This window comes from Pseudopipra pipra, chromosome 9, assembly GCF_036250125.1.
Source record: "Pseudopipra pipra isolate bDixPip1 chromosome 9, bDixPip1.hap1, whole genome shotgun sequence".
Lineage (NCBI taxonomy): Eukaryota > Metazoa > Chordata > Aves > Passeriformes > Pipridae > Pseudopipra > Pseudopipra pipra.
The window spans coordinates 17,165,952-17,187,611 of NC_087557.1; the positions used below are offsets into that span (position 1 = coordinate 17,165,952).

General features: G+C 40.1%; 1 protein-coding gene across 4 annotated transcripts in view; it reads left to right on the plus strand.

The window, feature by feature from the left end:
• The window catches only part of SLC44A5 (solute carrier family 44 member 5), a 68,827-nt gene that overhangs the window by 5,813 nt on the left and 41,354 nt on the right, over positions 1 to 21,660 (plus strand). Inside the window, exon 1 of one of the 4 annotated variants that reach the window (XM_064664852.1) lies at positions 127 to 350. The exons of the other annotated variants lie outside the window; for them this stretch is intronic. Coding sequence (XP_064520922.1) covers positions 314 to 350 — 37 coding nt within the window. The 5' untranslated portion in view covers positions 127 to 313. Of the gene's footprint in view, positions 1 to 126; positions 351 to 21,660 lie in introns of those variants that run through there. 4 annotated transcript variants of the gene reach the window in all.

Consider the following 21,660-nt stretch of genomic DNA (forward strand, 5'->3'; position numbering starts at 1 on the left):
GAAGTTGGCGAGGCGCGGCCCGTCCCGGCGCCCCTCGCCCGCCCCCCTCCCCGCGGCCCGGGCACCGGCACCGCCCCCGCGGGTCGGCGCAGGCGTCGCGGCGGAGCCGGCGGGACGGGAGGGTGGGTGCGGGCGGTGCTGCGGGCGGCCGCGGCGGAGCGGGGCGGAGCGGAGCCGAGTGGAGCGGGAGGCTGCCCGGCCGCCGCCGCCTCTCATGCCTTCACGGCAACAAAGAACGCGCTGAGCGGCGGGCGGAGGCGCCGGGCCCCTGGCTGTACCCCGGCGGTGCCGGCGCGGAGGGCACCGGGAGACGATGGCGAGGAAGGGCGAAGCCTCCGCTCATCTCTACGGTGAGCGCGGGGCACGGCGGGGCGAGCGCCGGTGCTGGGCGAGCGCCGGTGCTGGGGCGAGGGCGGCCGGCGCCTGTGCCGCCCTCCGGCCTGTTTACAGCGCGGATCCGCCCGGCGGGCAGCGGCGGCCAGAGCCGGCCGGAGTTTGTTTCCCTTGGCGAATGCGGGGGGCGCAGAGTCCCCCGTGTCGGAGGGAGCCCCCGGGACGCCGCAGCACCTCACCTGGCCCGGAGCAGGCAGGACGGTCGGTTCGGGGAGGGATCCGGTGGGTGTAGGGATGGGGGCGGGCAGGGCTGGAGCCTCTGCCGCCGCCCCCGCCGCGGGAACAGGTGCGTTGTGGCCGCTTTGTCCCCGTACTGGGGCGGAGCGGAGCCGGGGCCGGGCGGCAGGTGCCGGAGCGGGCCGCGGGGTGCGCGGGGCGATGTGCGGGGCCGGGGGCCGCGGGCTGTGCCGGAGCCGCCGGGCCGGAGGCGGAGCCCGTGGGTCTCTGGTACCTGCGTGCTGCTGGTGTTTGGGGTGCGGGCAGCGGCAGCTCCCGGGGGCAGCGCCCTGGCTGGTCCTGCCAGCCGACGCCCGGGAAGGTCACCGGGGGCAGAACTTGGTTTGGGTGTCGGGCTTTAACTGCTCCTTGTGATGTATTTGCGACGGGGGACACGGCGTTTGCAAAGCCTCTTAGCCTGTTTGAAGGTGTTGCTACAAAATCGATTTCCTCTTCCAGTGTGCGCGAGATTTCCATGGCAAAACAAACGTGCAAAATGAGCAAGCCGCCTTAAAACAAGGCTGCAGCTCCGGGAGCCCTGAAGGCCTCCTGCAATGGGCCGAGTTACACAAATGGCTAAACACGGCTTGGTAAAGCCTTTGCCTCCGTACCACAGGCGAGCTGTGGTTTACACCTCGGAAAACCCTGTTTTCTAATTCATTGCCATGGTCTGAACGTTGATCTGACTAAAGCAAAATCCATGGCTTGTCTTCCTTCAGAAAAAGAAAATGGGGAGGGAAAACAAGCCACAGAGAAAGTGTTTCAAAGGTGAAAATAAATTGGTGAGTCTGGAATCATTTAACTTATGAGAGAACGTATTTCTACTCCTATGGAATTCAAATGGTTTTGCAGGTTACTGCAGAGAGAGAGCAGGCCTAGGACCATAGATATTCAGCACTGATGGTAGAAAGAGGTGTGGAAGTATTATTCTGAAAGAAGAGCAGGAACACAGTATTCAGGAAGGGGAAAACACCTTTTGAATAGAGTTCAGTAAGTGCTACGTATGCTTCCTTACTTCCTTACTCTGTTAAGAAAGTCATGACAGGAGATACCAAGTGTTGTATTGTCATAATAAAATAATTTTTAAACTTCATTTTCAAAGCATGTTACAAGGGTAAGAAAGGGTCATTCTTTTTTTTTCAACTTCAGGGAGGAGGGCAATGTTTTGAAGAATTATTCTGACTAGAATTTTTGCTCCTTGAGCTGTTTCATGAGTGTGTTTGCTTCCTTTTATCTCATTTGCATGTGTGGATTTTGCTAGTGGTAGCGTGTATCATGTTACTACATTTGCAGAAATCTTAAGCAATTGCTCTAGTCTTGTGTTGGGAAGCAAGGTTCTTTCCCCCGTTAGATCATGTAATGTTAAAGATTTACAAAACGGAAAGTGCAGCATTTTCAAATTGAGCATATATAATATGATTTTCCTTTCAAATTAGCTTGCTGTAATAGTTATTCTCTTGACTTTGTTGTCTTTGCCAGTAACAGGTTATTTTTTAGCCTGCAGGTATATTTTTCAGAGCTATAGATGTCCTAAACTACTCTTCTTGGAATCTCAAGGATTCCTCAAAGTTTCAGCATTTATAAATGACAAAGGCAAATTCTTCTCAAAGTTTTGGTCTTTTAACTTGTGTCATCAGTCTGATTCTTTAGAATAGATGAGTCAAGTCTGTGGTTGACAGGTGGGATCTTTATTTTTTAACCAAAGTAGTACTTTGCTTTCATGTGACCGCAGTATTAAGTGCTGTCATGTGACTGTTGAAATCTATGGTAAAATTATTTTTTACTTCATCGCAGAATCAGACTCTCAGCAGTGATTGTACAATAAGGAATTTCCTGTAGCAGTGAACTGCAGTTCAGTTGTTACTTTACAAATGCACGCTGAAGGCCAGATGGATGATGACATCTTAAAAAAAAACTTTATTGCTGTTTTAAGAAACACTGAGAAGTATATGAAGTGCCCAGTTTTATTACTCCCAACTGAAATGCATCTAGCTTTTTTATATCTGCATACTTAGATACTCTTTAAGAAGAACTACTTACCTATGATTTCTTTTGCCAGTAATGAGTGCAATCAAAACTTGAGTCTATAATTGTCATTCCTAGTTACTGCTATGAAGTGAGCATGTCAAGTTTCTCCTAAGAAGAATTCTACCTGTTTATGTTCCCAAGCTGGGAAAGTTCTTCTGTTTCCCTTGGGAGAGCTTTTGAGGAACTATGAAGTTTTCTGTCAAGATGGTATTTCTTGTCATTTGGCCTGCATTTGCCTTTCTTAATTTTCTCCATTTACACATATGTACCATGCAGGAAGGACATCCTGGATTTAAGGAAAATGGGCTATTTAGCCACAGCAGTGTCATATGATGTGGAAGCAATTGGCTGTGACACTACTGCAGATAAAGCCTCCTTAGCTCCTGCTGGTAAATCCTTGTGTGTCATGGTATGTAGTTCATTTTGCCTTCTGAGGTTTGGATTTCATATGAGTGGGGTATGCTCATATTAAAAATGAAACTCAATTTAACACTTTATTAACATTTTAATATACTCAGAAGTGGTGGAAGTAGGTGAAACTCACCTTTACATTTGGGTGGCTTAAACCTTTCTTCCTCTGATGTAAATTTGGTCCGCTTTATTTAGGCTTTGCAGAGCATGTTTTAGGTGGGATAAATCATTTACTCTTTAAGCACATCTGCTGAACCTAGGTACAGAGCTTCAGCCATGCCAGATTTTGCTAACATCCTAGTTTTGCATAAAACAAATCACTGCGGAATTAATGTAGGGGCCTGGGGACAAAAACAGAGAGAGAATTTTAAAAGCAGCACTTTGTAGTATGTTCCCTGTTGTTTTTTATTGCAGATAGGTCTCTTTGAGTGAAAACTTCCTCTCTTAGCATGCTACTTCATCTTTTGCCTGGTTCTGTGGTAAGGTCCTCCACAACATCCTTGTCCCAAGAGTTAAAGTAAATTGTTCAGTGTCCCAGTGGAAACTGGTAATGAGTGGTGTTTGTCCTGAAACCACTGCTATTTAGTATCAACAAAATAGACAGAGGGATCAAGTGTACCCTCAGCAAGTTTGCAGATGACACCAAGGTGAGTGGTGCAGTTGATATTCCAAAAGGAAGAGATGCCATACAGGGGGGCCATGACAGGTTTGAGGACCTTCAAGCTTCTTGAAGACAAGCAAAGCCAAGTGCAAGGTCCTACACCTTGGTCAGGGCAATCCCCACTATCAGCACAAGGTGGGGGCTGAATGTTTGAGAGCAGCCCTGCAGAGAAGGGCATGGGGTTACTGATGAATGAAAAATTGGGCATGACCTGGCAATGTGCACTTGAGCCCAGAAAACCAGTTGTGTCCTGGTCATCGAAAGAGTTGTGACAGCAGGTTGAGGGAGGTAATTCTGCCTCTTCACTCCACTCTGGTGAGACCCCACCTGAAGGTACTGCATCTGTTTCCGGCATTCCCAACACAAGAAAGACACAGATCTGTTGAAGCAGGTCCAGAGGGGGGCCATGAAGATGATTAGAGGGCTGGAGCACCCTTTCTATGAGGAAAGGCTGAAAGAGTTGGGATTGTTCAGCCTGGAGAAGAGAAGGCTCTATGGAGACCTTACTGCAACTTTTCCATATATAAGGGGGTTTATAAGAAAGGTGGAGTGTTGTTTTTTTTTTAACCGAGGCTTCTATTGGTGAGACAAGGGGCAATGGTTTTTAACTGAAAGAGGGTTTAATTTGGACATAAGGAAGAATTTTTTTTACCATGAGGGTGATTAGATGTTGGCACAGGTTGCCCAGAGAAGCTGTGGCTGCCCCATCCCTGGAAGTGTTCAAGGCCAGGTTTGGACAGGGCTTGGAGCAACCTGGGATAGTGGAAGGTGCCCCTGCCCATGGCAGGGGCTTGGAATGAGGTGAGCTTTAAGGTCCCTTCCAACCCAGGCCATTCTGTGATTCTATGAAAATATGAAAAGTACTGCATACCAGAAATGGTTTGGTCAGTAAGTAAATAGGCAATAAAACTGGTAGGATTTAGTCAATACTGTTTTTGCTCACCTGGTGGTCTAGTGCTTCTTTGTATTTCTTGAGCCAAAGTAATTACTCTAGTTTCCGGTCCGGTTAAGAGTCTATAGTATCTGAAAGCATCCAAGCTCTAATTTGTTATCCTTCAGCACTTGAGTGTTGTACATCTTCTGGCTTATTGACTTAAGCCAAGCCATTCTTGGGAATAAGGTGTTGCTCAGCTGCGAACAGGGAGGACACAAGCAGAAGATCTCTAGATAAGGAGATTAATGTAACTGTTACACAGTTGCTATCGAGTTGATTATTTATTGCTGAATGGTATAACTGTCACTGAACATTACCTAGAAAGAAATTGTTTAGTAGGCCAGGCTTCTTGGTGACTAATTAAACTTTGTCATATGTTTTAACAAGCAGGATACTGATACATAGTAGGGAGGGAGTTCTACTACTATCCCATGCCTGTACAGTATATTATTATCCAGTCTTGCATCTCTGCTTCTCAAAGTGTCTCTTGTCATACCAGGCCTCTCTTTATATTGTGTCCTTATGTTAGAGTCATAAATATCTCACACTGCACAGGCTACTTAGTTGTTACTGTTATCCGATAAGCAGAAATAAATTAGCCATAATCACCTGGTCAGAAGAAAAATTGCTGTTACAGTTGAACCAAAACACATACAAACTTGGAGGTAATTTAGTAAATTCAGTAATTCACTCTGCATTCACTCCTGAAGTGTAAAAGCACATCACATTCACAGTTACTTAACTCTATTTACTGTTTGTGTTTCCTATTGCTAGTGCCTGGCTCAGAGGCAGTCAGATTTACAAAATTTGCTAATGTGATTCCCTAGCATCTGGATATTGTGTCAGGGAGACAGTGTCTCATTAATGTCTATTAGCCTAATAAAATAATACAGGAGCATCCTGCAGGTTGGTGTAAATTACATTGACTTAGGACTATTAAAGCACATAAACATAAGAGCTTTCCTGTGAGGTTAGGAACAAGGTGTGTTTTGTGAAATACAATGCTTATTTGTTTAATGCAGTGAAGAGAAACACACACCCAAATTTGTTAACAATCTTGTTTTGTTACACTGAAGGCTAAGGAAAATGTGATGTGTGCACTGTACAACATGTCTGTGAACCTAGACATTTAGATTTCCATATATGGTCTTTTCCTGCTGAACTTGTACTAATTTCTTCGGGATTCTGAAGAAGGTATTTCAGTCAGTTTGAGGAAGCAGTGAAGTACCCAAGAAATCATGGACAAAGACTAACAGAATAGCCTTTCAAAGTTCTTTCCAATTTTATTTTCTGTGAGCATTTCCTTCGAGGTGGTGTGATACAGAGAACTCAAAGTCCTTGAAGGTGGTGGGAAGGTGGTGACAAGTCTAATAAATAATTACTGGGAAAAAGTAAGTTTATTGTAAACCTGTGTTTTATTTTTGCTAGGAAAGGAAATAAATGTCTGGCAGCCATTAGAGTTAGATGGATGTCTTAGATATATAATTTTCCTTAAGCAACTAAGACTGAGACTTAAGCAACAGTGACTGAGTATAATTTTTGACAAAAGACCTGTGCGACTTAAGCTTTATCTCAGTGTTTCTGCTTTTTTGTCTTTCCAAATTGTTCAGTCTAAATTTGTTGGTACCAAGCTTTTATGATCCTGGAATTCCAGTCTCTGGAATTCACTTCTCTCCAGGTATAGATACAAATACCTTTATACCTGTCTCTCTAAATAATAGAGCTGCAATCCATATGAAACATAAAGGGTGGGGGTTTTTTCTTATCATAGTAATCTGCTGTGGCACTTGGAAGCTGCTGGGCTGCTGTAAGCACTCCTAAATAAAAGTAGCCAGGAGGAAATCTCTGACTTGTGGGATAATCCCCTAGAGCCTACTACTGATGTAGAAATTCAGTACTGCCCATGTGCCCATACGAATTATGGGGAACTTTTCACGGGGATGGAATACACCTGACTGTTCCTTTCAACTGAGGAACACTTGCATGTTTCCAGGCTCATTCCACATAAATGGAATCATCCTTTCCCTCCTAGACTGTGCTGAAGAGAGCTGCAGCAAGTGACTGTACTCCTTCAGGGTACTCTGTTGAGCAGTCACTTTGAAGTCAAAGCTCTTCTGTTTTACCAAAACCTGAAACGGTGCCATTGATTGACCTCTGACAGCTGCCAAGACAAGGAAGTTTTGCCTGAAGGGATCCTCTCCCTAAGGAGGACCACTGACTAAGGTTCCCAAAAGATAGTTTGATGGGTTACTTCTCCAGCAGGAAGTCCCGTGGTTGGACCTGTTTTTAACCAGTAGATAATCTGTTAAATATATGATTTAGTATGTACTTCTGATGTGATAAGGGTGGGAACCCATTCGTGCCTTAGGCACATGTTTTATCCAGAAGGAGGAGGTCTAATATGGGTGGGCCAGGATACCACTTAATTATCTCTTCTGCACAGCTGATTATATATAGAAGAAAGTGAGTATCTATTGCATGCAGAGCATCTAGACTTGTACAAGCTGCTGTGCCATGAAATCTGGTAGTAGAATAGTGTCTATTCTACACATAATCAGTGAACTTTGAAATAAATGAATATTCTGAATAATACCTCTGGTACTTATTATATAAGATTATTTGTACTTGATGTTAGAGTAAAATTAACTGGTTTTTTTCATCACTTGTATTTTTCTGCAAGAGTTAGAATTTCTTGGATGTGATCAGGTTGCTAAAAACTAGCTGACTAAGTGTAGCAAAATACAGTATTTATTTTTAGGTTTCCCCCCCTTCCCAGCAGAATGATAAATAGTTTCTATACTGTTGCTTTGCTTTCTCTGACAAAAGGCAATGAGCTGTATCTGTGAATACCCCTTTTTGTTGGTTTCACTACAATGCAATATCTGTGCTAGCATCTAGGCAACTGCTGTAAACAGGGAAATGATGTGCCTGTGACCAATAGTCTTGAACTCTTGTAGTATTTACCCCCATAAGTAATTTAAAGGTTTGAGTAGGATTTGTGAGATAATAAAGTGCTTTCATACATATATATATATGGGTTTAGGTAAATATGTATATAATATGTACATACATATACATTTCCTTGTTAGACTTTTTCTGGCATCTGTCCAGGTCCCCACTGCATCTTGAGAAAGTATCACTAACAGAAGTATTATACCTAGGAATACATAATTTCATTTGCAAAGCAAATAACATCATGTATGCATACATTGTATTTCTATTTATGTAGTTCATGCAGAGCACATCCTTGCTGATGGGCTTTTCACAAATGACTGAGCAAGAGCCATGTCACACCAGTCCACAAGCTTGAGGCCAGCCACTCTCGTGGGTCTCCAGCCTGAGGGAAAACATCCATTTCAGCAGTTGTCTGGAAGCTTATTTTGGAATTGTAGAGAAAATAATAAAAAGAGCTCAGCTACTGGAAACTGCTGACTTTTTCTTCTGATCCCTTCATAATGAAAGATTTACCCTTCAACTGAGGAAATCAAAAATCTGTAGGTAGTGAATGAGTGGTTTGGGATACTGACAAGCAGAATAGGGAGAGAAATCAATGAAAGTTTCTTAACAAAGTGACACTAACCCCAAATCAAGTGAATCTCTAAATGAGCATAGTAAACAAGTAAACACAAGCTTGCTAGAATTCTGAGCCAAAGCTCTCAATGAAGTTGTATAGCACACCTGGAAGTGTGGCAGAAGGAAATAAACCCCCCAGCTGCCAAGATCTCTTTTCCCTGTTATGTGTAATCACTGTAACCACTGCCAGAAAAAGATATATGAGAAAACCTATGAATGTTGTTTATTTATGCTCTATCTTACTGAAAGGTGTAAGAAAAATATAATAACAAAGGACAGCACAATAAAGGAGCAATCTGGGGAAGTGTTTCTTTTCTCTGGGCGGAGTGACTTCTGGGGGATGTGGATGGTCAATTAATGTGGTTTTTTGTCACCTGTTTTTTGACTTGTTTTAAGCTGTTGGGTCAGTACAATTAGTGGGATCAGTTAGTGATAGTATTACACTCAGTGTGGGAATGAAAATTCATTAGATTTGACTAGTCCTAATGGGCTTGCACTAAACTGTTGTCTCTAACCATTTCCTGTCGTATTTAAGGGCAGAGTATCATAGTTATATGTCTGTACCAAAGCTTTATAATTTCCATCTTTAAAAGGCACCCTGCAGCGAATTTGCTTTAAAGTATTGGACTTACCTGTATTGAATCTGTCTGTAAGTTGTCCAAATAAACAAGGGCAACCTAATGGCAGTGGTCTTTCATACAGACCGCTATGTGTTTTAAAGATTCTCTGGTTTACGGGTGAAATTCTGCTTCTAGCCTGTGTAATAAGTGAAACTGGAAGAGGAAATGGGTTCTGTACTTGCTGTACAAGCCTGAGAGCCTTTCTGGAGCACTGTTGGAAGAGTAGGACTGTAGTCTGTGTAGCTGTGCTTTTTTGGCCCTTTCAAACATGTTTGCACTGTCCTGTCCTGTTGGCTCATCCTCTCACACAGACCTGAAGAGCACTGCAGACCCTTAGGGTAGCTGAGCACTGTCTTAAAACATATTTCCCTGATTGTTAGTGCACTTGAGTTTTGATATCAGTCATGATTAGTGTAATAAAGGGCAAAGCCATATGTATCTCTGCTTTCCCTTGCTTTGTCACTGCAGGATACTGTCTTGTATATGATTGCCTCTTACAGCTGGAGTTGGTTTGCTTTTCACTTGTGTCCTCACCTTTCTTTTTTCAAAGATGGATGAAAGCTAAATATTTGATTAGAAGATTAAATTACGTACTTACATTTCTGTGGGCTATGTTTACTTTTGATGACAACTAGATATTACTTTGTCTTTCTCTGCTGCTTTAGCTGCACTACAAAAGGTATGGCAAGTTACATTGTGGTTACTCATGGGTTCCTCCCGACCATTTGACAGAATCCCTCAACCAAATGCTGCTAATGTTACTAGTATAGATGCTTCTAAATAACTGTGAGATTGCGTTCCTGCAAGGATAAAGAAAGTTTATGCAAATTATTAGTATAAGTGTCAAGTCCTTGTACTATAGCTGTTGTCATTGCAGGCATCTATTTTGACATCTGTGACTGCTGCATCTGGAGTGTCTGCTTTGTCTTTCATTATTGTCTGTCTCTGTTCTATCGATCTGTCTTTTTGTTACAAAATAAGTTTTGGTTGGAAGTACAATTTTAGTTTATTGCTCCTTCATTGTTTTCACCTGTTTTAGAGGAATTTTATGAATTTTCCTCCCCATCCTCACTATACTGGTTTCAGCTCTACAGATCTGACCTACAGCAAAATAAACATGAGTGAAGGGCGAGGAATTCGACACTTTATTCTGTGTTACACCTGCATTTGTATTTCACCATCAGAACTTTTTTTTTAAGGTAATTACAGATTACCAAAATATAATTGTATTTAGAACACAAGATTTCTATCAGGTTGAATTTGTACTTGACTTCCAGCTGTGAATTCTCTGTAATGCATGATGGTCCCCTGTAGGAAACATATTATTTTCTCTTGGTGATGCCTCAGTAGTGATAAATGTTGATCAAGAAGTTGTTGGAGGTGATTTTGTTCATTTGTTCTGCAGCTTTCATAGAACTAGGTAGAAAGCACTTTGCAGCAGATTTTCCATACAGCTGAAAGTTGTTTGCAAATCTTTTGCAAACCTTCACTGACTTAACGTGCTGAATCTGTAATTAAAAAAAACATTTTGGCTATGAGAAAATCTTCCTCTGGAAGTACTGAATAAGAGGATTGTTGTCATGGACTATCACATTAGAAAAAGATCAAGAAATATTTATGTGGTAAAGGAAGTGTCTTGTTTTCATCAGTTAGGTTTTAAGGACTTGTGTGTTGCTCAAGATGGGAAACCTGTAGAATATGTGAGAAGTTGTTCACACTTCAGGACCATTTTCCAGTAGCACTCAAAGCAATTTTAAGTGTAATTGTATGGATACTACTCTGACAAAGCGTCTGAGTATCCCAGAAATAATAGATCTTAACACCTGATGAACAAGCTCTGTTTGACTTGATATTATTCCTGGTGATGCACTGTGCCAAACAACTGAAATGCTTCTAACACTGGCTATACCAGTAGGATGGAATGTGCACTGTGGGACAGATTTTTGCTTGAATTCTCTAGTGAGTGGGAAGTATTTAAAGAGAGGGAAGGAATCCAGTGCCATTTTTTTTTTTTTTTTTATTTAAGTTTGGGTGATGACTTTTATATGTATTGTGAAAATACATAATTGCTTCAGTGTTCCAGCACAAGTTGGATAACAATTAAATTAGGTTGTAGCAGAGTAGGTATCCAAATCACAGTGAGGGAAATGGGGACCAGGTCTTGACACAAAATAATCAGCAAAACACATAGCTGCAAGTGTTTTGCAAGACTATAAAGGTCACTGGCAAACTGATTTAATTTTCATATTTCCAGATTTCTGAGGGCAGTAGTCCACAACTCAAGCAGTTTTTTACTTTTTTTTTCTAGTCTATAGAGAAGCAGGAAGAGAGACTGAGGATAGTTACTGGTATGTCTAAAGAAGCCTGGGATTGAAATGCCTTGGCTTCCATCCTCAAAATAGAATAGTAACTTGTAACAGCAGCCTTCTGGCACGTGACCTTAGAAAGTCGGTCTTCTGTGCCGTAGTACTCAAACTTCTCTTATTTAATCTATATTAATCCTTCCAGTTTTTATAGAAGCTTTGATTAGGTTTAGTGATTGAGATCTCTCATAGAAGGTGCTCTAAGAGGAAAACCATTTATTACCCTTCACTTTGTCTGTTAATAATAAGAAAATAAATGGTTGTGGTTCAGGTAATTTTTTTTTCCCTTCAGACAAGTTCTTAGTGCATTTCCTGAAGCATTCAGTATATATATGTACTATCATCTTAAACTGCATTTTGCCAGTACGTGCTCTTTATTTATATGGTTCTGTCTTTGTAAGCATTCAGGAATCATTTCATTAGTGTATTATCCAGAAATTAAAATCAAGTAATAACATATTGTAACTATCAAATTCTCATTTATACACAGTTTACTAGGGTTATAGTTTGACTTATTTGGATTCAGTTAGTGGGAATATACTGTTTAGTTAGAAAATGTTTAGGTGCATTAAAAGAAATTATTGCTGATGGTTAAGATTCAAAAAACAATTCTTTGTAAGTCATAATATGAATTGTATCTTGAAAACATTCTTGGATTTGAACTTCTTTCAATTCACACTGTTCCTAATTACAAAATTGCTGTGCTTTAGATTCAAAATTTTGATTCAGAAATTTATTTTGTGAATAGTTCATTCCATTTTTCAGCTGTCAAGGTAACTGAAGTCCAATTTTGACTTAATGCCCTTATGTTGCCTACTAAATATAACTTGTGGTAGACTTGTCTTTAGTGAAGGACACATGGATAAATCTGGTGCTGTTCTTGGACACCTGATTGGGCTTGTAAACTCTCCTACACTTAGATTACAGTTTCTTCTTCAACATATCCTACTGCATCATCTCATTCCTGTCTCCCTTGCCTACCTGATTAGGTGTTTCCATTTCCACTTGCTCCGAAGTTCACCCATCTATTTTTTTTGTTTCCTTCCTTTTCCCCTCCCTCCAGGAGGGGACTTGTTTGTTCTACTTAAGTATTAATCAAGCTCCATTCATTGCAGTTTAGATGGAGATTTGGTATTGTATCTTTTAAGCCAAAGAACAAATGTTGCCATTGCTGCATTGACAGGGAAGAAAATCTGGAAAGCTGAAAACATTAGAATTGTAAAACATTTAATCAGTCCTATTTTAAGTGCAGTAAGATTTTAAAAACAAACAAAAAACCTGCACCAAACCGAAAAACCACAGTCCTGCTGTCCTGGGAGCAGTGCTTATGAAAAGAGCAACATGGCTATTGCACAAACGACAGACTTTCTTAGCAATAACATTAGTCTTGTTTAGGTGACTGGGGAATCTGAATGAACAAACATTTGTAATTGTTTCACAGTGTAAAATTTTACTACTGGCAGCATGAATTATACCTTTCCTGAAGGCTGCTGACAATCTAGTTTCCTAAGGCTTGGCTTCATTTTGCGCATAGAAGTTGTGCTCAGGTGGACTTTAAAGGCTACAGATATTGTCCAAAATTTCTGGATGCCTTATAGTTGGATACTTCTGCTCTCTGTGTTCCAATTCAGAAATCCTGAACATAAGCCCAGCTTCATACATTCTTCCCAGCACTGTGATGATGCAGCACATTGGGACAGGTAATGGGAATCATGTTTGTATTGTGATCCAATTGTATATTGCACTTTCTCTGCATAGTGCTTGTGTTGTGATTTCCATACAGGGCTGAGTCACTGCTAAAGCCATAGAATGGCAAATATATTCAAGTAAGTAAACTTGATATTAAACATTAAACCCTCCAGGTGTGGAATATCTCAAGTAACCTGGTCAGAGAGTAGAAAACTCTGACACTAATGGAATTGTGACATCCCATAAGTGAAAAAAATACCCTATATTCAATAGCTGAGTTTAAACCCATATTATTTGCTGCAAGCTACATATTCTTAAGAAAATTGCAGTCTTACTTGAGTTACAGACATCAGGTTTTCTTACAAGTAAATTCAAAATACACATTATTAAAGGCTACTATTAGCCTGAAATCTATGGTAACTGTAAATGAGAAAGATTCTCCTCAGGTTGTTTACTGTTAAAAAAAAAAAATCACAAAACTTTAAAACCTAGTTAACCTTCATAGCCACATTCAAAAATATTAATATTTTTCTTGCAACTGTAATTCTATAGATTTTTAAAGGTTCTTACCAGTTTTGTTTTGTAATGTTCTAAAACAGAATATGTACTATTCAGCATTGACCTGAACTGGATATTAAAACAATAACCTTTTTCTCTGAAATAGCTGTAATACGATGTTTTATTTATGCAGCTTAACTTTCTTTTAAATTAATAGTTGGAAACGCATTTTTCTTGATAATAAGGCTTTCATAGAGTGACTTAGCAGTAAGTCTGAGTGAAATAGCTGGTGTGGCTGAACTCAATGATCTAAAAGGTCTTTTCCAACTGAAATGATTCTGTGATTCTAACAAATCTGATGGGGTAATGCTTCCCCTTGGGTGCAGTTGCACAGTATCCTAAGTATAATCTAGACCTTTTGCAGTCCCTTTCTGACCCATTGTGTGCAGTTCTTTCATCTCTCTTCTGTGGCAACTTGTGCTCGGATTGCTGAAAACTGACTCTCGTGATGACAAAATAGAGTTTAGTTTTTGGCCAGCTTGGCTTTCTGAGTTGGCTTCCTGAGTTTGCTTCCTCTCCAGCACAAGGGCAGATCGCATAGTTGCAAATACGGAAAGACACTGGCAACTCTGACATAATCATCCCATAAAATTGATGCATTGATCTCCAAACTTGCTTATGTGGCTGCTGTACTTCAGCTGTGGTGCTGTTATTCGTGCTTGCTTGCTCCTGTGTTCACATATGTCCTGGCAGACCTTTGCAGGCCCTTGCAGTGAAAGCAAGCCAAATGTTTTTGCTTGGGGATAGTTTTCAGTCTTGTCAGACCTGGACTGTTATTTACCCTGAACCTGCAAAAATGCTGCTGTTGGTAGGAGGGTGAAGACAGGAGAGGATGGTCAGGGGATAGAACCAACTTCTTGAGTTTCAGCCTGTTCTTAAACTGAATCTTGAATCAAGTTAATCTTGAATTAATCTTGAAAGAGAAGAGATCACAGAAGTTTAGAATATGCTGAGTTGGAAGGGACACATGAGGATCCAACTCCTGGCTCTGCACAGATACCCCAATAATCCCACCATGTCCCTGAGAGTGTTGTCCAAATGGTGCTTGAGCTCTGGCAGCCTTGGGCCATGACCACTGCCCTGGGCAGCCTGTTCAGTGCCCGACCACCCTCAGGGGGAAGAACCTGTACCTAATATTCAATCTAACCCCCCCCCAACACAGCTTCATGCTGTGGTCAGCAATAGGACCTGAGGGAACAGGGATCTGTGCTGCCCCTCATTAGGGAGGTGGAGACCCCAATGAGGTCTGACCTCAGTTTCCTTTTCTCTAGTCAGAACATAAGAATGAAAAGATGGAAACATGAAAATATATACTGAGAAATACAAGAAATTGAAAACTATCAATTGCATATATATCTACAAAATTTTAACTCAACTCTTCCTCTTGTGAGGAAAAAACGAGTTACGGCTTTTAAATTTATTAAAAGTTAAAAAAATATTTTTGTGCTTGTACAATTTAGCTTATTAATAACCAATAGTCTTCAAACAGGCAATTTAATTCAAGTTAGAATTTGCCTTGCACATGTCTGTTGTGATTTATTATTTTAATACTTCTGGAGCAAATGCCTTTTTTTTTCAACTAAGATTTGTGGTAAGACTTGCAGCTCTCATTGACTCTATTAACCCCTCATTTCAGATATAAAATGCAACATGTTAGTGATTGTGCCTTTACCCTTCATTTCCATGGATACACACTTTGAATGCAGGTGTAAGTCATAAGCAGCAGCCTCAAGTAATCTGTCCCCTGAAAGACCTAAGAACACTGCAGGGTACATATGTTGCACTGGCACTTCTAACACTTTTATACTGAGGTAATTTCTCTGAACTATGAGGTCAAACTAATAAAAGTGTTCGTTTACCTGGGAGTTTGGTGAGGCATCAAAGATGTTATCTAAACCTGGAGGGATGAGCTGTAAATGTTTGCAACCATTGTAAATTGTTAAGTTGGTTCCCTAGAGCAGCTAAGATCAGTCTGACCTTCAGATTCTGCTTGTGTTGCTTCTGCTGTTGCTGCTCACTGTCTGACAGTTTATGGGAACAGCTTTCTGTGTGCCCCTCTAGTGATGAAAGACTGGTCTTAGCAGTACTTTTAACAGTCCTAAACTAGGACAATGTACTTAGCCAATTAATGAATGTTTTCTGATGGTCAAAACTATTTATGCATCTCACTTGCCAATAAAATTAGGTAAATTGAGTATTAAATCTTATTCAGACATTGAATGTCTTGCTGTTAACACTAATGCATAAGAAAATATTCCTGTAGAGAAATGTAGTTGGACAGGCATAGAACAATGGGAAGCAAGAAACTTCTCTGAGAAGGAGAAATAAAACAACTTGGCTGAGCATTGGATACTTTATAGCTGGCTGACTGTAGAACTATGATATGTCTGCAGCGCTGTCATGGTTCAGAATTTATGAGACTTAATTATGAAGGTGTTCTGCAAAGATCTCAGAAGGGCTTACTGCTGTAAAATGTCAACAGGGTGGTTCCCATGTGAGGATGTTCTGGCTAGTAGGCCAAGGAAAGTCCTGAATAAAAGATTTACTTTTTTTTTCTTTTTTTTTGCTGAGAGCTGTTTAGTATAAAGTCAGTATTCTGAGATTGGAAAATAAGCCTCTCCCAGCAGGCAAGAGTACCTGTCAACCAGTCCTGTTTTCCTCTTGGCTTACTGACTGTGATCACACAACTTTTCCATTGCTGTCTGTGTGGTCTGCTTGTAACAGGATCCCTCAAGTCTACTTCTTTATTTTAGGCCCCTAATTCAGTTTATAGGTCTCTCTTCACCTTAGGCCAGCCTACTGGTTACTACAGTAGAGAAAACCTTTCAGAAAATAGTAAAAGGCCAGTCAAGAAGCTTCTGATACTCATCTTTGGCATCTGTTTCTCTAGCATAAGGTCTGCTGCTTAAAACATGAGAGAAATTCAAGATTTTTTGCTATTTTCAGTGCAAATGTTTGCAGCTTTTCTTGGAATTGCTGTAGTAATTGCTACACAAATTTAAGTTGCTCTTTAAGAACTCCATCTGTCTTAAAAAAACCCAAACCAAACCAGAAGATAGAATTTAGAAGCAGTAGATAGAGATGAATTCCTGAACCATAATTTCAGACTAGTTCAAGTCTCATTCACATTACAGGAAAGACTAACATGGACCCTTTCCTATGGAACCCATAGAGATACCCATCTTTTTAACTCAGCAAGATAAAAAAAGATTTGCAAGACTTAGAATCTCAACTTTCAAATTCATAATGCTGAATTATACCCAGGAAAGGAATGTATATCAAAATGAATACTTCCTAGAACAGTCTTTTTTTTTTTTTTTTACATGTCCTTTGATTAATCTCTCTGCCAACACAGGCTTATTTCTACACAATGGCTCTCTCTTTTCAAATTAGTTTCTGGTTACCTTACATAATTTACAATATTGTTTGAATGTTGATTTCACTCTTTGCAGTTATTTTCTGTGATAGGCAGCCAAACAGACTGTCTCTTGACTGGCTAAATGTTTTAGGAGACATGAAGAGCTGCTTTTCTTTTAATGGGCTGTGGTACAGTGTAAACTGCACCAATTCAGAGGATACTAGACTAATGCTACTGCTTACTGAGATACCTAATTAGTGCTGTGCATTCTAAGGTATAGCGGGCAAATTTAGAATGCTGTAGTCCCTTTATTTGACTGGTTTTCATGTACCTTCTTAGGTAGACTTTTGATTCCAGACCAGCTCTCCGCATTAAAAATGTATAAAGCATTTTTATCTCTAAGGTTGAGCAGAATGGAAACCTGTTGTTCAGGAGCAGTCCCATTTCATATGTGGCATTAGAACGACAATAAAAATGTAGTTAGGGAGAGAAGGGGAGAAGAATCTGGGCTTCAGGATGGATGATTATTTAAGGACATATGAAATAGGAAATGAGAGTTGAAGGACATACAGTACAGAAGGAAACAGATTACATGGTCTGGAACATTGGAAATCACTGATTATTGAAGTATAATTTATGAATCCTCGCACATGTTCTGCTTACTTTTTAGCAAAAATAATTTTATGGAGATCTACCTATTACTAAGGGACTGCTCTCTTAACAGAACAGAGAAACTGGTCAACTAGAAAGGAAGCATGTAGTCTGCTACCTAAATCTAGGTACCAAAAGTGTTATTATGCAGTAATACATGGACACATGTCACCCTAGAGTGTTAAAATCTTGCATTTCAGAGTCACAGTGAAGAAAATCCTTCCAGTTACAATTTGAAATCTATGTATGTGCATGCTTACAGACACACACAGAAACAAATAGTAGGTAAAATACAATATGATACAATTGCAAAATTGCTAGTTAATAGTGAGAGGCTTTAGTTTCTCCAGAGATTTGGAATATTTAGCAAGTGCTAATAACAAATTAATGTATTTCGCATTTTTACATAATATAGTAGAAATACAGTGTCTTTCTCCTCACTTTGCTTTTTAAAAAAAGATGAGCAGATTAACAGAGTGTAAGGGAAAAGTAGGGTATAAGCCTGCACTGTGAAATCTTCCCTTTGCACACTGGCACTTCAGTTTTGCGATACCTTTTTGTTTGCATCAAAACCAGAGACCATCAGAATGAATACTATGGTGTAGTGGTTCTCTGTAGAAGGCAAATTCAAACTACAGACCATAAAATTTATGATGATGTACAATTCCCTCAAGGTCTCAAGAGGTTAGGTTAGTGTACTAGGGTAATGCATGCTGTAGGCTCAGTCATAATTTAAGCACAGTATCTATAGGCCATAAAAAGAGTGCTGGGACCTGCCCTGGCCACAGGTACATGCATCCTGAGGGCATTCTCTGAGTGTACCATTGGAAAAGGCAGAGTAGAATTCTTCATGGCACCAGTAACTGGAGTTACTTGCCGCAGAAACCTTACTGCTGTAAACTTCGCTGTAACTGAGCACATAAGCAGCACCTTCATGGCTAAATGTTGGGCTTATGTGCTTTCAGTCCCCTCTTTGGTATCTGTGTATTAGCAACTGACTTCATACGTGGCAGAGAAAAGTGTAAGCAACCTGGGTGTTAACGTGTGTAAGCAACCTGGGTGTTAACGTGTGCCCTTTTAAATACAGTTTGGGGACATGTAACAACAGCAGCAGCAACAGTAACGATGTATTATTTATTGTTTATTATTAGTGTAATATTTCTTGACTATACTTTTCAGTGTCAGATACCCCATACAGAAAAAAGCATTGGAGCTGATTCAACAACAAAACTGTAATGCTAAAGGCTCAATTTTCAGGATTTACTTTGCTTCCAATTCCTAGGATTTCAGTTTCCACAGGATATTACAACCTCGTTACATATAAGCGCAGAAACTGTATTTTCCAGTTATAATCTATGCAATTATTAATATTTACCAAGTATAAGATACAAATTTACAGGAATAAGCTGAAGATTAAACTAGAGACTAACTTTTAAGCATCTGGGCCTAATATTAAGCATTTTAAGCTGAGAGTACCAGAGCTTCCTGTCAGCAAGTTCTTATTTACATTATGATTTCACTGCTTACTGTTGTTCTTAAAATGTTAAGGTACATCTGCAGTGCATAAAGCTGAGCCTGGAACTGTAAAATGCTCCCTTTTTTTGTGACTTTTTGTAAGGAGGTGAGGCTTGTTTTACTTCTGAGATTGGGAAGGAATTTTCTGATCTTTCATCAGAGTAAACCAAATTCTTATTTATACGGCTTCCATCTTCTCATATTTTTTCACAACTCTCATAAAAACTTTCTCAGTGTTGCCAAGATTAAAATGTATTCTGACAATCTCCCCAAGTCCCCCAAATCATATTTTGTCTCCTTCTTTGGTTTTGATTTGTCTTTGAGATGTTTCTTCTGCACAAGTTACTTGTCAGTCTGCTGAACATTCATATGTTAAACGTTCACGTATAATGTTCACATCCACAGTGGACTGTGATTTCTTCTCCCCTCCTCCTGTTCCCTCTATTTTGTGTCAATTATGTATAAAGTGTGAGTTGTATTCTAGAGTTGCTGCAAAGTCTGTAAGCATTGTAGAAATGTTCCTACAGGGTTTTACCTTTTGTAACCATGTCTTCACTAATTCCACATACCTTATAGCTGATACACATCTAATGATTCATCTTTATGGGTTTTACTCCTATAAACATTTCAGTCTAGACTGAGCATTCAGGACTGTTATTTATGGCAGTGTGTCTGTGAATTTACATCCAGGATTAAACTCCTGAGTTGTTTTGTTCTAAATTGATACACCAACAGTAATGGAAAACAAGTTCTGAATTGCATCACAAACTCGAAAATCTGCAAACCAGTTATAATAAACCTAGTTTTATACATGGAGCATAGCATTTATTTTGCTGTTGGAATGGAGGGGGAATCTGAGCCAGTTCTGTGCTTCAGACAGTAACTTGACACCCGCTTCTGCAGGAACAGATTATTTCTTAGAGAGACTTTTCTCATAATGCACAGTGCTCTGTATAGTATCATTGCAAGTTAGTCTGTGTTCAGGTTTGAGAATCACTGTGTATCAGTTTTTACAGATATCTAGCTAATGTGAAGTCCTCTTACATCTAAAATTGTTCAGTTTTCAGATCACCATTCAAATTGTATTTTTTTTATCGTAGCACCTAATAACGAGATGCATGGAGACATTATTTTCTGTAACAAAAATCTGTTTTCTGTAACAACGTCTCAATTGTGTATGTTGGAAATGCTGACAAGTTCCTTTGAGGAATAAAAACCTGTAACTAATGTTGGATTATTTATTTACTAACAGTCTTACTACCTAGGAATAGGACCTGGCTCAAAGAATGCAGACCAACTTGGCATAACATGTTGTGCCTTTAGAAGTCTATAGAAACAGAAAACATCAGTAATCACAGTCCCCTTCTTTTGTCTAAGAACACATTCGGCTTTGTATAAAGTCAAGCTTTTGATTCCAGAGGACTTTTTTAATGACAACAAATTAGGGAATATAGTGGAAGTCTGTTTCTATTAATAAGTGGGAAAAACTTGGAATGAAGGGTCACTTCTGACCATTTTTAAGCAACTGTAAGGGATTTATTTGCTCAAATAAATTCTTAAATTACATCTGCCCATGTTATAGTTTTGTGAATATATTTACTGTTCCAGATACACAGAGCCATTGTTAACACTGCTAAGACTGCAGAACACATCCTACAGTAAGTGGCAGAAGTCTCAGAAATGAAGGCAAAATAAATGAAAATGTGTCTGCCTAATAAAATAATGGATCTAGTTAACATAGTCTTACAAACTCTACTTGTAACTGCATATCTAATGGTTTAAAAACAACCATGAAGAGCTGGTGCTTTGTTCATTATACCATACAAGTGTGCTATACAGAGACTGTACAGAAAGGCAGGCATTCATAATAATGCATCTTATATACAGTGTTATATAGACATAAATTTTGACCTCTGTTAAAGCAGCAGTAGTCACGACTCACCAAATCCCCATCTGAATAGTTTTCTTTATATGATTCTTTTTTTTCTCCCCTAAAGAATGTCTCTGCAAGGTGTGTAGCTATACAGAGAACAGCTAGTGAATTAGCAAGTGCCTATTGATACGGCTTTTTAATCTTATCTGTGAGTTACGCATTTTGTGGACAAACATATATGCCTAATCATTCTAAAGGATAACCAGTTATTTTTGTATTCAAATATCATACCAGATACCAGTAACCGAGTGCAAAATTCGGTCATGCATGTGGGCAGTTAGACTTTCATTGAAACTGTGGGTGCATGGTTCAAACAGTGCCCTTTGTAACGGGAAAATAAAACATTTTCTAGCTTTTGGAAATGCTTTAAACTATCAACATACTTGTGATTTGTTAAATTGTCCAGCCTTTGTAGTGTAATTTACCAGACGCTGTTCTGCATATATGATCTCTTGGTATTTCAGCAATGTTTGGGTAAACCAACCTTTCAGATTGCTGTGGAGGGTATTCTTCTAAGAGAAAATGTCTTAATAATGTTAAACATGCCTGAATTTCTGTTGTTCTTTGAGAAAAATTAATTAGTCACTCTATGTAACCATCCTGCTGCCACATCTCTGTTTGCCTTGGGAGCTGGGCCGCGGCTGGCACGGCAGGGCCTGTTCGACGGCGCCCAGGGCGGGCAGGGCAGGGCCGGGCGGCTCCGTGGCCTCGGGCAGGGGCGTTGGCCGGGCGGGGCCCAGCCGGAGCTGTGGGTCGG